Below are 15,460 nucleotides of genomic sequence, written 5' to 3'. Positions count from 1 at the left end.
GGTGCGGTGTCTTATGAAAGTTATCTCTTCTCCAGATTATGATCTCTGTCCAGATATTCAGACTGGTTCATTTATGCACATGTTTGGGAACTGCAGAGAAGTTTAGAATTAAATATGTAATTCGAATTATGGACGATAACAAAGGGCCATGCACACTGTAAAAGGATTGATGTTTTTGTTGATTTGTTATATATATACAGTTGTGTGATAATGTGTGTGTGTATATATATATATATATATATATGTTTATGTCTATGTATGTATATGTCTATGAGTATTGTATATGCATGTGTGTATGTATGTATGTATGTATGTACATATGTGTATATATATATACAATTGTGATGAACCTCTCCAAAATGAAATGTGATGTACAAGAATATTTTTAAATAAAATAATAAAAAATGATGCAAAAATAATAATATTAAATATATAAAATTAAAAAGGCATAGAATAAATTGGCGTTTTCCGATCATAAAATTAACTCAGATACAGTCTATATAAACTGTAATATTTTTCAATCAAAAAGTATTGGTCGTGTTTTCTGGTTTACACGTTACATTCCTGTAATGGTATGGTGATACAGACATACAAGCAGAAGAGCACTTCTCAACTAGACAAACTAGACATATTCATTAGAGGGGGACGTCAAACTGCTAATGGAGTCCACAGCATAACAAATGATGTTTAGTGTGTGGGACTGCTACCTGGTAGTTCATGGGACAGGCTATGAAATCCAGACGGGTTGGAGCCAACAGACCTGCTGGTATCAGTTGAGTTTTTGCCATTGTCAATATCCTGAGGCTTGGCAGCTAAATATGGCAAATCAAATTTAAATATGCAGCAATAAACACTAAGATAAATTATTTCTAAAACCTTACAAGAGTAATAAAATCAATTCTTACAAGTACACAGGTCTTGAATTGGGGGGAATTTTGTAAGTTACGGTTCGTCTTCTTTCTGTTGGGTCATCACTAGGTGTATCTGGCTCTCTGGAAAGATGTAAACACCTTTATAGTTAACAACACTTTCACTGGCACTTTTTTATAGAGATATATTATTTGGTTTTTATGATCACAGTTATGAGGATGACAAAGAATTTTTCCTCATCAATTTGATCTTATGAATGCCAAATTCCACATCCACAAATGTAAATTCACAAACAAAAATATTTTTTTTGTGTTCATGAAGGAAATGGAGCAGTAAAATTTCACCTGTACAGAACTAAAAAACAGTGAAAACCATCCATTTGTGCAATATATTTAATGTCTTTAAGTGATTATTTCTGTATTCTTGCGACCTTTTTCCCTTCTTTCTTTAATTCATGTAATTTTTTCACTTCTTACGTATTCTTCATTTGCTGGTGATATTAGACCCACGGAAGGTATGTGTTTCGTACACTAGCCTCTGTTGTGGTTGTTTCTGTTGACAGTTTGAAATACAAGTCGGGTCCCCCCTAATGTAACTATATTTAACTCATTCAAAGTTGACAAAAAGACATCGGTTCTTTGTTGCTGGTGATTATACATATGCATATAGTTATGGTGAATGTATTCAATTTCTGTGAATATGTTCTTCTAGATATTACACACTGTAGCTTTAATAAACAAGTTACGAGAGCAACGCTACGTCATCAAACGTTGACGGAAAAAGGTCGGTCACGTGCTGCAGAAAGCTCCAGATCAACATGGCTGCGTGCATGAAGATGCTGAGCGCTGCGAGACAGATGCACAGAAACCCGGCTCTCCTCGTCAGACTGAAGTGGCCCGGCCGGAGCCTGGCTCCAAGGGCCGACGCCGCTGCCCCGGGCCGGTTCTACAGCAGAGCCGAGGGCTCACAGAGAACCAGCACCACCTGCTGCGCTGACATGACCGGCGGCACCGCGGTGACAGCTGGCTGCAGGTTGACCGTCAGACCTCACCGGTGGCAGCGGGTCGGTGCCGTTCCCCGTGGCCGCGCCGATCTTCTCACAGCGGCCCCTCGACTCTACGTGATTCCGGACAGGATGTTCGGGAACCAGGCCAGCGGTGCGGGCTTCTCCGGGGAGGACGGCGGGGACAGTGCAGGCTCCGGGGCAGAGGAGTCTGGGGGCGACGGTGGGGTGCCGTACAACGGACCTCAGATGACGGCCCTCACCCCCATGATGGTCCCGGAGGTGTTTCCCAATGTGCCGCTGATCGCTGTGAGCAGGAACCCGGTGTTTCCCCGCTTCATCAAGATCATAGAGGTGAGGAGGGGGCAGGGACCCGGATGATGCAATGTTACGACAACGCTCTTCATGGAGCTTGGAGGTGAAACTGTGGAAGCCTGAGCCATTTCTTCGACGCGTCCTTGGGTCCCCTGAAAGGCGCTAAATAAAATTAAGTCATTATTATTATTATTATGATATGGACTGTTCTAAAAGCCCTCATCTTCTGCAGATGTTACACATCTGTCGCCACATCATCCACTGCGCAGACGAGTGATTGGTTAGTGTCCTGGTGTGCTCAGGCCATGTTCCTTCTCAGGTGATCTGACCACAAGTGGACAGATCTGAGTTCTGCTGTGAACACATTTGAGATCTGACCACTCAGACCACATTAGGAGTTGGTCGAGGGTCAAGGTGTCCTGGACCACAGAAATGATGCGTCTGTTTATTTGCGTATCGAGCGGGGACGTGCTCACAGAAGACACACTCTGATTTGAACTGGCTAATTTAGAGACGGATGTTATTACCAGGTCTGGATAGGGCTGACGTTTTTTAACTAGTGTACTTACTAACTTTGTCCGGACGAGACATTAGAAATTCTAATGATCGGTCATTTCCCAAAGTTTACACTCAGTAGAGCCGTACATCCTCCAAGGCCCAACAGTCTCCTTGAACTCAATCAAGCTCCACCAGATTTCACACACTCACGGATACCAGTTCTCTAAAAATGCCTGATTCTATTAAGAATCATTTATTATTCCCTGGAAAATCTGTGAACATGTTGAAAATCTCACAAAGTTAAAAAGTGATCAAATTCCTGCATCTGCCCCTTTGTCTGGATCCTTGTCAACATTTACTGGGTTCTCTCTTGGCCCATGTCCCATCCATCCAAGTTTCGTGGCAATGCGTTCAGTAGAACAATCAACCATCCAATGGACAGGGTTGAAAACCAAACCTTCTTGGCAGAGGTAATTATATACATCTGACATTTCATAGGTCTGTACTAGGAAGCAGCATTTGTGGGTAAATCACCATGGTAACGGATGCTGAACGTCGAACTCTGGTTACGTTCCAGATAAGAGATCAGCACCTGTCAACAGCCAAACCACTGACCAACCAGATCACTGGAAACCAGTCATCATTCTAATCCACAGGATTCCCGTCAGGGACAAAAGAGGTTAGAGTAACGTGACAAATAATAAAGCGCAGCAGATATTTATGAATGAGTGGAATCATGTTGCTGTTCCAGACTTTTCATGTGTCCACTCTGGTTTTAAAAAATAACTTTCTAATAAACAGAGGGAGAGATTATCACACTAAATAAATATGTATATACTAATTAATATTAGAGCTTCATTTGAATTCAATAAAGATGATTTGATTCAGTGTTTTACTTCCTGATTCTATCACTGCAGCTCGGAACGACAGGAGGAGACTGTGGCAATAAATAGTACCAAAAACTAAATACCATCTCTTTTATTAGAACAACAATCAATATTCCTCATGATCATGAACAAACAGTTCAGTGTGATTGATGACATCACTTCAGCTTCTCCATCACAGTTTGATCATCGTCAGACAAAAGGACAAAATATTCACTGAATACTAAACTTGATAAATATCAATATCATGATATTTTTAAGGCTGACTTGAAATTTTGCAAAATATTTCTAGTGGTTCTTTTCTGTTTTAGTTGTGTCATCTGTATTTAATTTATTTCATCTATATTTCATTTCGTAGGAAGTCACTTTTACATTTTGCTCAAACCAAACCGACCTGCAGGTGTCAGCATTTCTTTTCATAATCATATTAAAAACTTTATTCCTGCCAGGTAAAGAACAAAGCGCTGATGGAGCTGTTGAGGAGGAAGGTTCGCTTGGCTCAGCCGTATGCCGGTGTCTTCCTGAAGAAAGATGATACGTAAGACAATTCTGAGGACTCACTTCTCTGCTACTCCCAGTGATGGTCATTTTGATGACTCGATTCGAAGGAGAGCTGTGCTTCACTCTCTCACCGGGAACTGATCCCATCAGTGACCGGTGGTTACATGATTTGTATAACTAAACTGAAAGGGATGGCTTGTCAACTTTTCCCACTTTTGTACCAGTGGAAATAGTTCAGGCATCTTAGGGAAAGGCAGTGTATTTGTCACTGAGATTAGTGGACTTTGTTAGAGGTGCAATTTTTACAAATCAATACTGGTCTACACAACAGAATATGGACATGTTTGCTGCTTTTTGGTTTACAGATGAATTCAAAATACTTGTGCTATTCAGAAAAAGTGCCATTCTCCTCCCCCAAAAATGTGTTATTGGCTGAAAACAGTACAATTAATATTTCAACATAGTATAATTGACCTTTTTCTACAAATACAGTTTCATAATTGAACACAGACACTCATAGGTGATTATCACAAGAAATCAAACTATTCAAGTACTTAAATTTTATAATCGGCCTTCATGTGTATCTGATGTGTCCACACAATATATGTCAATATGTGTGTGTAAGTCTGTCAGTGGTCTGTTGCAGTAACGAGTCCGATGTGGTGGAGTCTCTGGACGCAGTCTACTCTACAGGGACATTTGTTCAGATTCACGAGATGCAGGACCTGGGAGACAAGTTGAGGATGATTGTCATGGGACATCGCAGGTCAGAAACACTACTACATTATCTGGGTCGGGGGGGGGGGGGGTGTTGGAATGAAAATCAGCAGAACAGCAGCACATCCTCAGATTTGTCGACCCTTGTCTGACTGTTAACTTTGCTTTGAGAAAATATCTGAACCACTGTCACTCTACTGTCGCCCTCATCCGCCATGTTGCTAGCTCATCTGGTGCAAAATCATGGTGATGGTGTAGATGTCATTAAATGTCACATTCTCTACGATCTGGCCCCGTCAGGATCCGGATCACCAAGCAGCTGGAGGTGGAGCCTGAGGAGATAGTGACGTCCCCTGCGGTGTCAGAGTCTGAGCCCGAGTCCCACCCCAAACCTCCACCAAGACGCAAATCAAAACGCGGCCGCAAGGACCAGCCGGTTTCTCAGGCAGAGCAGGCGGAGGACAAGGTGTGTTTGCCACATGTGCCAAAGTGAATAACTCTGGCATTACTCAGACAAACAGCAGGACGTTCAGCCAATCAGCACCTTCAACACCATCTGCTCCATCAACACCGTCACCTTGTTTGGAAAAAACCCTGTTTTAGTTTTGGCTTGTGTTTCTGATCCACTTCTTGGTTCAGTTGGTCAGGAGTCAGCACACACTGACCTGGGCTTTGGGCACGAGGCAAATAGAGGTCAGAGCCCAGGGTTGGAATCACAACCAGGCAGAGTGGGAATGAATGGGGCCTGAGGGGATCTAATGCTTTCTAAATGAGTGTGGACACACATGGATGTAGGCGTAAAACTGCAATCTAATAGTTGTCATTGACCATTTCATTAATTTGTAGTCCAATATTAACCAAAGCAGGGTCTTGCAGTGTTGTTTGTGGCTGTATCTTCTAGAGGGTATTTATTTATTTATTAATTAGGTTAAAGTTCTTTATGACTTTAATTTGAGTTGTTCTCAGCTTCTCTAATTGCATTTCTTTTGACCTTTTGCACATGTTTCACTTCGCAAAGTACGTAGTCCAGTATTCTTCTGCCGCTCGGCAGCCTCTGTCCTAGGCTGCTGCGCTGCACGCCCGCCGGGTACCCAACTCTCCCTTCTACTCCGGAGAGCAGGAGGGGGATTCAATTTCTCCCACCCCGCTCTGCCGCAGCCGCCGCTCCTCCTCCGACTTCTCGCTGGCTCCGGCCGGCTTAGTCGTGGGTCGCGGTGGACGGAGCGCCTGGTGGGTTTGTGTCTTTCTCCTTTTTCTCCAAACCCTTTTCCTCTTGGAAATTTACTTTTTAATCTCGGGGGGCCCGCCGCCGCCTCCGGACGGGCGCGAGGCTCGTGGTTGCTGTTTTACGCATCCTCCACGTCCTCGCGCTCTCTCTGCTCGTCGGCTGGCTCTTCTTCCCCCATACCCTCCTTCTCTTCCCCGCCTTTCCCCTCTCTGCTTCGGCAGGAGTCAGGCGCGGCTGCCGGTGGACTGTTTTTTAGTCTCCGTGCTGACCGCGCCGCAGGCTTTGCGCAGGGGATCCCGTTCGCGGGCGGACGAGTCCCGGTGCGGTGGGAACTCCTGAGATGTTCAAGAGTGACGTGAGCCTCGTCTCCCTCTACCCAGGGAGGCGAGCCACGGCCTTGGCCATAACCCCACTTTGACTAAGACCTCAGATCGGATGAGACAACCCGCTGAATTTAATTCTATTTAACTATTCAATTGAGGGAGCAAAAGTAGTATCGGCTCCAAATATCGGCTCAAGAAAATCGTCAGTCCTTATCCAGTCCAGTCATCGGCTAAGGCTGATGAAAAAAACATCGGTATCGCCATCGGCCCTAAAAATAGTTAGTGGGGCTAATGGATGTATTAGTGGTTTTCATATTGGTGTCAGTGATGTGAATTTTTTTGTGTTCTGGTCAGATTTCAGAGACGGTCCTGAGTCCAGAGCTCCGACCGCTGCCCTCCTCCGACATCCTGATGGTGGAGGTGGACAATGTTCAACACGAGCAGTTCACTGTCACGGAGGAGGTCAAGGTACAAAACACGCTCACGTGACAGTTCTCTTGATTGAGTGGCATTTGTCTCAGAACAGATGGTAAAGTGTGTGTGTGTTCTGCAGGCACTGACAGCAGAGATAGTAAAGACCATCAGGGACATCATTGCACTCAACCCGCTCTACAGGTCCGACATTTATGTAGTTACTCACTTTGTCCGTGGTCCTTTTACATCACACATTAAAACAAGTTTCAATATGTAAATATTAATAATAAAAGAACTTACACCACAGCTTCCCTCTGATGGTTTCTCATGATGTGATATATAGTGTTTTGTATCTTTCATTTCAGAGAGTCTGTCCTTCAGATGATGCAGGCTGGTCAGAGGGTGGTTGATAATCCCATCTACCTCAGTGACATGGGAGCAGCTCTGACGGGGGCGGAGTCACACGAACTACAGGACGTCCTGGAGGAGATCAATGTGAGCGATCTGCATGCTGACAGCTGTCCCAGGAGGAGGCTTATGTCATACAGGTTCAGGGAAGCGGCTGTGTGCTGATCTTCAGCAGGGCTCAAGGAAGTGAACCAACCAGTAATTAGGCCTCATCCTCCAAGTCTCCTCTCCTAAACTGAAATGAAAAGTTCGTTTTTGAGAGCTGCATCTTCTTAATGGGATTAGTACTACTCCCTGATGCAGTTGGAGAAGGATACACCATACTTACTCTGGGTGGTGTGACCCAAATTCATAATGCCCACCAACCATAAGGCACAGCAATAAATCCATGCCATAATAAAAACAAATCTAGACCAGAGACACAAAGGCGAGATTAAATCAAGGGTTTTCAAAAAGTGGTGTTCAAACTGGGTGAGTACTCAGGATCGGATGAAACCAACACACTTCAGTTTGACTTCCCCAGCTCTCAGCTGCTCACAGTGTGAGAACAGTCGCCAGCTTTGGAAGATACAGTACAAGAGCCAACGTGATATATTTCATGTCACATTTGTTTACCGGTCAGATTTAGTTTTGTTGTCTTCATTGTGCCGTTTGATGTCCAAGAGATTTTAACAGGAGCTGAATTATACACACAAGCCTCCTCTGCAAACAAATGGGCCCAATAATTACAACTGCTACAAAATAATGAATGAATCAGTTTCACATTAAGAATCAGTTTTTCTCTGATGATCTTCAGCAGACACAGGACGTCAGCTAACATTTGTTGAGGTTGTGTTTATTTTGCCTCTGTGACATTATGTTTTCTGTTTGTCAGTCCGATAATCTGTCAAGAATACCAAATTTGACAAACATTCACTTGGATTCAAGGGTGAACTGATTAGAATTTGGTGGTCAAAAGTCACAGTGATGGCCATAAGTCAAGAGTGCATCGGTTTTAATGCGTCCATCACATGAGTCTGGACAGACATGGATGTAAGCTGCAACGTGTTCGTTGTCTGCTGGTTTGTGGAGGCATATGACTGCGAGGTGGTGATTCCTTCAGTGTTCATGGTTCCAGAGATCCACAACAAATGGACCCAACATTTAAAACTGGTTCAAATCACTGAATGTATCCGATTTCTCTGAGGTTTCTCTGAACACTTAAGATCCTTCACCCCCTCAAAGTTTATCGTTGTGAGATCATGAGAGTGATGATGGTACGGTTACAGCTGTCCTGCCGACAGCCCGCACTTCTAGAAAGCTAATCTTTTAAATATATATATATATATATATATATATATATATATATATATATATATATATATATATATATATATATATATATACACACCACATCTTTATATAATAAAGTTCTTCTATTGAGGCTGTGCAAAGTTTGAATCCTGTATTGGTGTGTCTCTGCAGATCCCAAAGCGTCTCTACAAGGCTCTGTCTCTGCTAAAGAAGGAGTATGAGCTGAGTAAACTGCAGCAGCGACTGGGCAGAGAGGTCAGAGGTCGTCGACAAACATGTACTGTAAACCTTCATCCAGCCATCGTTCTGCTCGTGACCTCCAGTCACTGATCTGTCACTGTCGTCGCTCTGCTCACAGGTGGAGGAGAAGATCAAACAGACCCACAGGAAGTACCTGCTCCAGGAGCAGCTCAAGATTATCAAGAAGGTAGAGCAGCCTGACACAACTGTCAAAGTTATACTGAAACAGGAGCACAGAAAAGAGCTATATACAGTCCATTGACCATTTGCTGTACAGTGTGTGATTTCCAGCACTAGAGACCGATCCCAGAACAGTGACGACCAGGTACGAGGAGCCAGTCTGTGGACTCTGACCCGTGCAAACGTCGTGTGTTTGTGTGTGTGTGGCTGTTTTTCAGGAGCTGGGTCTGGAAAAGGAGGACAAAGACGCTATCGAAGAGAAGTTTCGAGAGAGACTCAAAGACCGGACAGTCCCGCAGCACATAATGGACGTGATCAACGAGGAGCTCACAAAGCTGGGGCTGCTGGACAACCACTCGTCAGAGTTCAAGTGGGTCTTGTGTCTAGTATTGTCCTCAAGCCTGCAGGGGCCTTTGACTTATTATGTTATTATTATATATGTTTTTATTATGACATTATATATCTTGATATATATCACTCATTGGCTGCCGGTGGCATTAAGGTCAGGAACTGCACTTGCTTCTTTAGACAAAGAGAGAAATGATGCTGGAACTGTTCTTTTTTTTTTCAGAAGCAATGATTTTATTCTTCAACAAACCAAACAGCAACCACAAGTGTGAACATGTGTGTGTGTGTATGTGTGTGTGTGTTTCAGTGTGACCCGTAACTACATGGACTGGCTGACCAGCATGCCCTGGGGCACCAACAGTGAGGAGAACTTATCATTGGAGAGAGCCAAAGAGGTTCTGGAAGAAGATCATTATGGGATGGATGATGTTAAGAAACGCATATTGGTTAGCGCACGCACATACTCGCACACGCACGCACGCACGCACGCACGCACACACGCACGCACGCACGCACGCACACACACACACACACACAAAAACACAGACACACACACACAAAAACACACACACACACACACACACACACACACACACACACACGCAGAACCTACAGCTACGTCTCTGTCTCTGTGCAGGAGTTCATTGCAGTGAGTCAGCTGCGCGGCTCCACCCAGGGGAAGATCCTGTGTTTCTACGGCCCCCCGGGCGTAGGAAAGACCTCCATCGCTCGCTCCATAGCCAGAGCCCTCAACAGGCAATACTTCAGGTTCAGCGTTGGAGGAATGACCGATGTGGCTGAGATTAAAGGACACAGGTCTGGAACTGAGGGGCCTTAAGACCGCTTACTCTGTCAGCATCATGTACACAACTCTGTTAGTTTAACTGGAGGGTTTGAAAAGCATTTTAGAGACTGTAAAGACTGTAAAAAGAGAAGCCACTGTCAGATTTTCAACAGTCCTTGAACAAACCATTTGTTTCTGTCAGGAAAGATAACCAAATCTTCAGCTTCAAATTGTGATGTCTCAAAATCACTTCATCTAATAAGATGTCTCGTACAAACAGCTTTCTGTAAAAACATAAGGAGAGAGAGAGAGAGAGAGAGAGAATATGCCACGTTGTGACAACTGGAGTCAAAGATGTACTCTGTAGCTAAAGTCTGTTTCTCGTCCGCAGCCAAGCCGCCACATCATCCAACGTTATTATTGTCATTTATGTGTGTGTGTGTGTGTGTGTGTGTGTGTGTGTGTGTGTGTGTGTGTGTGTGTGTGTGTGTGTGTGTGTGTGTGTGTGTGTGTGTGTGTGTGTGTGTGTGTGTGTGTGTGTGTGTGTGTGTGTGTGTGTGTGTGTGTGTGTGTGTGTGCTTCAAGGAGGACGTATGTCGGAGCAATGCCAGGAAAGATTATCCAGTGCCTGAAGAAAACCAAGACGGAGAACCCGCTTGTACTAATTGATGAGGTCAGTACGCAGTATGGAAAATAATGGAATTTGATTTGAGTCATATCCAGGTCTGGATAATTCTGGGAAAAAACGAAAAGAGTATGGAATAGCATCTGTGTATCCAGACTGAAGTCTAAACAGACGAGAATCCACAGATTTCTAAATAATAACAATCCGTCTCTCTCATCTCGTGAAATATTTTCCCACGGTCAGTGATAAACGTCGCCATAGCAACAATCGCTGTACCTGCCACTGTCACTACTGTATCTACAGAGCCGTAGTTCACATGTGACTGTGACCGGCGGTTCAAGGTTAAGTAATTCCTATCAGCTGTTTCCTGTATTGATGATCATTTTATATCAATGCTTTAATCTGAGAATCAGTCCTAGAACAGGTGACGTCGGAATGGGAGGTTTCAATATGAGACGAACAACTTCCTGTCTTTGACTGCCTGTGTCAGGTGTTTATTGACACAAAGGAATGCAACTGCGGGAAAACAGCTAACTTATATAGCCCATCCCAACACCATGTTACCCACTGACACTTACCAGGGGGCCATTCCCACCTGTCATTGTTAAGGAGAGGAACCACAACATCATCTATGGTGAATTATGTTTGCCCAGTCCGCTGCATACGTCCCCCCAGAATTCACCATAACAGAATTACAACATCAACGTGTTGAAGGGCGCTGCCATAGACCAGTTCCGCAGGTGAAGACTGAAGGTCCTCTTTGGGTGCTGTTCTAAGGCCTAACGTGACCCATGGGAGCCTGTCGACCCAGCAGCTGTCCTTAAGGCTGGCCCTCAAAGAGGCCTTCATGGTGCGATGAAACCGCTCACACAGCCCGTTAGCCTTTGGGTGGTAGGCGGTGGTGCGGTGGAATTTGACCCCCAAGCTCCCTGCGACTGCGTTTCAGAGCTCTGGGGTGAACTGTTTGCCCCAGTCAGATGAGAGGTCAGACGGGGCACAGAGCCAGGTGACCAAGGCGATGAATGCCGTGCCTCCTCAGATGATGTCGCCGTTGACAGCGGGATGGCTTCTGGCCATTGTGTGGTCCAGTCCACCATTGTCAGGAGGTGTGTGAAACCGTGGGAGGGGGCACAGTTCCCACTAGGTCTACGTTAACGTGGTCTAACCTCCTCTCAGGCACTGAGAACTGCGACAGGGGGGCCGTAGTGTGGCGGGAGTCAGCCCAGTCCCTGGCGTCCTTCTTGAGACCATGCCAGACGAACTTAGCTACCACCAGTCTTTGAGAAGGTTTCCTGCCCGGGGGAGAGAGGCCATGTACAGCTTCGAACAACCTGCTGTTTCCACCCAGCGGGGATGACGAGTCGTGGCTGACCTGTGGAAAACATCACACAGCAGTGTGGTGCCAGCTCCATCGAAGGCCACTCGCTCCAACCGCAGACTGCTGTTCTGTAGGCATGCACGTTCAGGTCGGTGGCTTGCTCCGCTGCCATGCGAGCGTAGTCAATCCCCAAGTGGACGGGCCCTGCGACGGCTCAGGAGACGCAGTCTGCAACTAGGTTGTTTTTTCCAGCAACATGCTGAATGTCTGAAATGTAGCAGAGTTGTCTATGTTGGCGGGTGGACCACAGCCTGGCCACCTTGGCCATGGTGAATGTCAGTGGCTGAGAGCCTGCTAGACAGTCTGATGGAGTGTACATGAATATGAACAGAAGGTGGCAGCATTGACCAATCAGCGTTTTGTGACATCCACCAGCAGGCCATGGGCGCACAGGAAACCGGCGCAGAGGATAGGGGAAGTTATTTTAGCAGTAACAAATTCCAGTAGCAGTCCGTGGTCATAAATTCCAGGGGGGCAGACACTGGCTCCAGGCACTCAATTGCTAATCATTGCCCAATGTTTTGTGGAGCTGAAACATATCAAGTGCATGAGCATATACTAAAGTAATTAAATAGGACTACTATTATCACTCATGTCACAGTCAATTCCTGTCACCTCACCTGGAACTCTGCACGCTGATCTTTCAGATGCGCAAATGTTTTGATCACAGCTTTATTGAAATCAGACATGTCATGTGTCAGTTGCTTTTCAATCAACAGCATTGTTAATGCATTTAATCTGTCCTGTGATGTGGTACATTCTACAGGAAGTGTCAACAGGTACGCCGCGGACTAACACGAGAAAAGAGTGGAGAGCTGCAGAGTTACAGAGCTCACCACATCAGTGGCAGCCATCTTGGTTGTTAATGTAAAATGCTTCCACTGTGCTTCTCCTTCAGCCATTGTATCAAACCATTTTGGATAAATGGCTGTGATTGTGTTAATCGATCTAAATGGGAGGGGGGGGTCAGACTTGAGTTAGATTTTTTCCAGGCTAGGTGCTGGAGTCAAAGACAGGGAGTAGGACACATCATCTGGCAATATGGATATCTATATAAATCTGTCGATAACAGATATTGTGCCAGTCCATGCAGTGGTAGTGCCTGTTTGATAAATTTTTATGTCTATTGATTCTTGCACTTTTTGTGTAATGTGTTCATGGTTGAATGCACTTATTGTAAGTCAATTTTTGTACAAAAGTGTCTACTAAATGACTAATGTAATTGACTATATTTATATATCACTTTTATAGTCTTATTGACCCCTCAAAGCTCTTTGAAAGTACAAGTCACATTCACACACATTCACACAGCACTGCTGTTTACTGAGCTTTTTCTGTCATATTCATACGTCATTCATCTGAAGAGCCGCCAGAGGCAATTTAGGGTTAAGTGTCTTGCCCAAGGACACAATGCGGGGAAGATGGGATCAAACCGCCAACCTTTGGGTTAGAGGACGACCCACTCTACCTCCTGGTAGATGTTGCGATATTTCACAGATTAAGTGAAAATTGTTCCTGGTACCTGGAGCACAGTCAGTCTTAGTTCAGGTCTTCAGTAAAAATTATCAAGCCATTTATAATCAACATTAATCATATGCTTATCATCAGACTTGATAAACCAGTCTCAACTCGCACAGTACTTGCGTGAAATCTGGTTCTACAGCAGCTCTAATCAATATTTCCATATTAGTGATGAATCCTTGTTTGTGACTGTGTTGGAGAATAATCTGCAGCTTGTTGCTATGGCTTAGTCTCGCTCCTCTTTCCAGGGAGATAAAATGGTGTGATGACGTTAATGAGATGTTAAAAATGTGTTTTTGTCCTCCTACCTGTCATTACAAGGTGGATAAAATGGGCCGCGGTTACCAGGGTGATCCATCGTCCGCGCTGCTGGAACTCCTAGACCCCGAGCAGAACGCCAACTTCCTTGACCACTACTTGGACGTTCCTGTCGATCTGTCGAAGGTAGGCGACTTAGCGTGTCTGCACTGTGGTTGTTCAGAGCTGCGGTCCATAGTGATCGAATGACTCGGGACTCTGTCCGTCTCCAATGAAGGTGTTGTTCATCTGCACTGCCAACGTGACGGACACCATCCCAGAGCCGCTCAGAGACCGGATGGAGATGATCAATGTGTCCGGATATGTGGCCCAGGAGAAACTGGCTATCGCTGAGGTAACACCAAATTAAAACAATAATAATAAATACATTTAATGCTGTGTACAATTTTTATATTGCATTTTATTATTTTATATTTTTGCTGTATAAGAAAAAATTGTGCATTTCTGAGTATAGTGGCATAGGTTTATAAACAGTTACGATATTAAGTGGCAATTAAAAAGTTAGATGCCTGTCTGGTACTGACATTTCCATTTCTGTGTGTGTTTGTGTGTGTTGTGTGTTTTTAGCGCTACCTGGTGCCTCAGCTGCGCTCTCTGTGTGGCCTAACGGTGGAGAAGGCCTCCATCTCGTCAGACGCCCTCAGCCTGCTCATCAGGCAATACTGCAGGGAGTCCGGGGTCAGGAACCTGCAGAAACAAGTGGAAAAGGTAAAATACTGTGGAGTATTTGTTTGGAAACCTGTGGTTCTGTGTGAGAGAAAAAGAGAACATCAACGTACAGTTAATTAAGATCTTCACTTAACATAATTTCTCACTTGATCTGAACAGTCACAGAACAAAAGTTATAGATGTTACACTCTTGTCAGTCTTTCTTCAAACAGCATCTCCCAGTGTGTGACTTTAATCCCCTCTCCATCTATCTTGGCAGGTTTTCCGTAAAGTGGCCTTCTCCATTGTCAGCGGCGCGCACACCACGGCGACCGTTACTCCTGACAACCTGCAGGACTACGTGGGTAAACCCATTTTCACAGTTGATCGGATGTATGATGTCACCCCACCAGGAGTGGTTATGGGGCTGGCATGGACTGCAATGGGTGAGACACACGCACGCACGCACGCACGCATGCACGCACATGCTCAGAATGATACAGACTGACGAGCTGTGTGCACTCTGTGCAGGGGGCTCGACACTGTTCATTGAGACTTCGCTGCGACGTCCTCCTGGAGGAGTGGACGTTAAAGAGGAGGGGTCACTGGAGGTTACAGGTCAGTCCTCGTGGTCCCAGACTGCAGGGTGCATCAGTGTGATGTCTGTGCTGCATGTTAAAGGTGTGGGTGCTCCTCTGCAGGTCAGCTGGGAGATGTTATGAAAGAAAGTGCCAAGATTGCCTCGACCTTTGCCAGATCCTTCCTCATGAGCCAGGAACCAGAAAACCACTTCCTGTTCAACTCCCACCTGCACCTGCATGTCCCTGAGGTAACCACGGTGATACTATACTGGAACTGAATGAAGACGAATTTCTTCTTTGTCAGCTACTAAATACATTTTGTGAGATATTTTCACATCCTGCTCCCCTGTGATGGGAGACACTTATTCCGATCTGCTGGTCTG

At 45.1% G+C, this 15,460-nt stretch overlaps 1 protein-coding gene across 1 annotated transcript in view; it reads left to right on the top strand.

The window, feature by feature from the left end:
* The first annotated feature begins 1,650 nt into the window (after positions 1-1,650).
* The window catches only part of lonp1 (lon peptidase 1, mitochondrial), a 15,410-nt gene continuing 1,600 nt past the window's right edge, over positions 1,651-15,460 (top strand). The window contains exons 1-19 of the mRNA XM_035648057.2: positions 1,651-2,227; positions 4,020-4,108; positions 4,718-4,837; positions 5,089-5,254; positions 6,694-6,807; positions 6,893-6,954; positions 7,119-7,248; positions 8,626-8,709; positions 8,813-8,881; positions 9,093-9,244; positions 9,530-9,668; positions 9,860-10,038; positions 10,592-10,679; positions 13,852-13,974; positions 14,066-14,182; positions 14,416-14,556; positions 14,777-14,942; positions 15,028-15,114; positions 15,198-15,325. Of these exons, the coding sequence (XP_035503950.2) occupies positions 1,688-2,227; positions 4,020-4,108; positions 4,718-4,837; positions 5,089-5,254; positions 6,694-6,807; positions 6,893-6,954; positions 7,119-7,248; positions 8,626-8,709; positions 8,813-8,881; positions 9,093-9,244; positions 9,530-9,668; positions 9,860-10,038; positions 10,592-10,679; positions 13,852-13,974; positions 14,066-14,182; positions 14,416-14,556; positions 14,777-14,942; positions 15,028-15,114; positions 15,198-15,325 (2,694 nt within the window). The 5' untranslated portion in view covers positions 1,651-1,687. The remainder of the gene's footprint in view (positions 2,228-4,019; positions 4,109-4,717; positions 4,838-5,088; positions 5,255-6,693; positions 6,808-6,892; positions 6,955-7,118; positions 7,249-8,625; positions 8,710-8,812; positions 8,882-9,092; positions 9,245-9,529; positions 9,669-9,859; positions 10,039-10,591; positions 10,680-13,851; positions 13,975-14,065; positions 14,183-14,415; positions 14,557-14,776; positions 14,943-15,027; positions 15,115-15,197; positions 15,326-15,460) is intronic.

Source organism: Scophthalmus maximus, chromosome 13 (assembly GCF_022379125.1).
Source record: "Scophthalmus maximus strain ysfricsl-2021 chromosome 13, ASM2237912v1, whole genome shotgun sequence".
In the NCBI taxonomy this organism is placed as follows: Eukaryota; Metazoa; Chordata; class Actinopteri; order Pleuronectiformes; family Scophthalmidae; genus Scophthalmus; species Scophthalmus maximus.
Note: the sequence above shows the minus strand (reverse complement) of the source record. Positions and strands in the feature narration are given on the sequence as shown.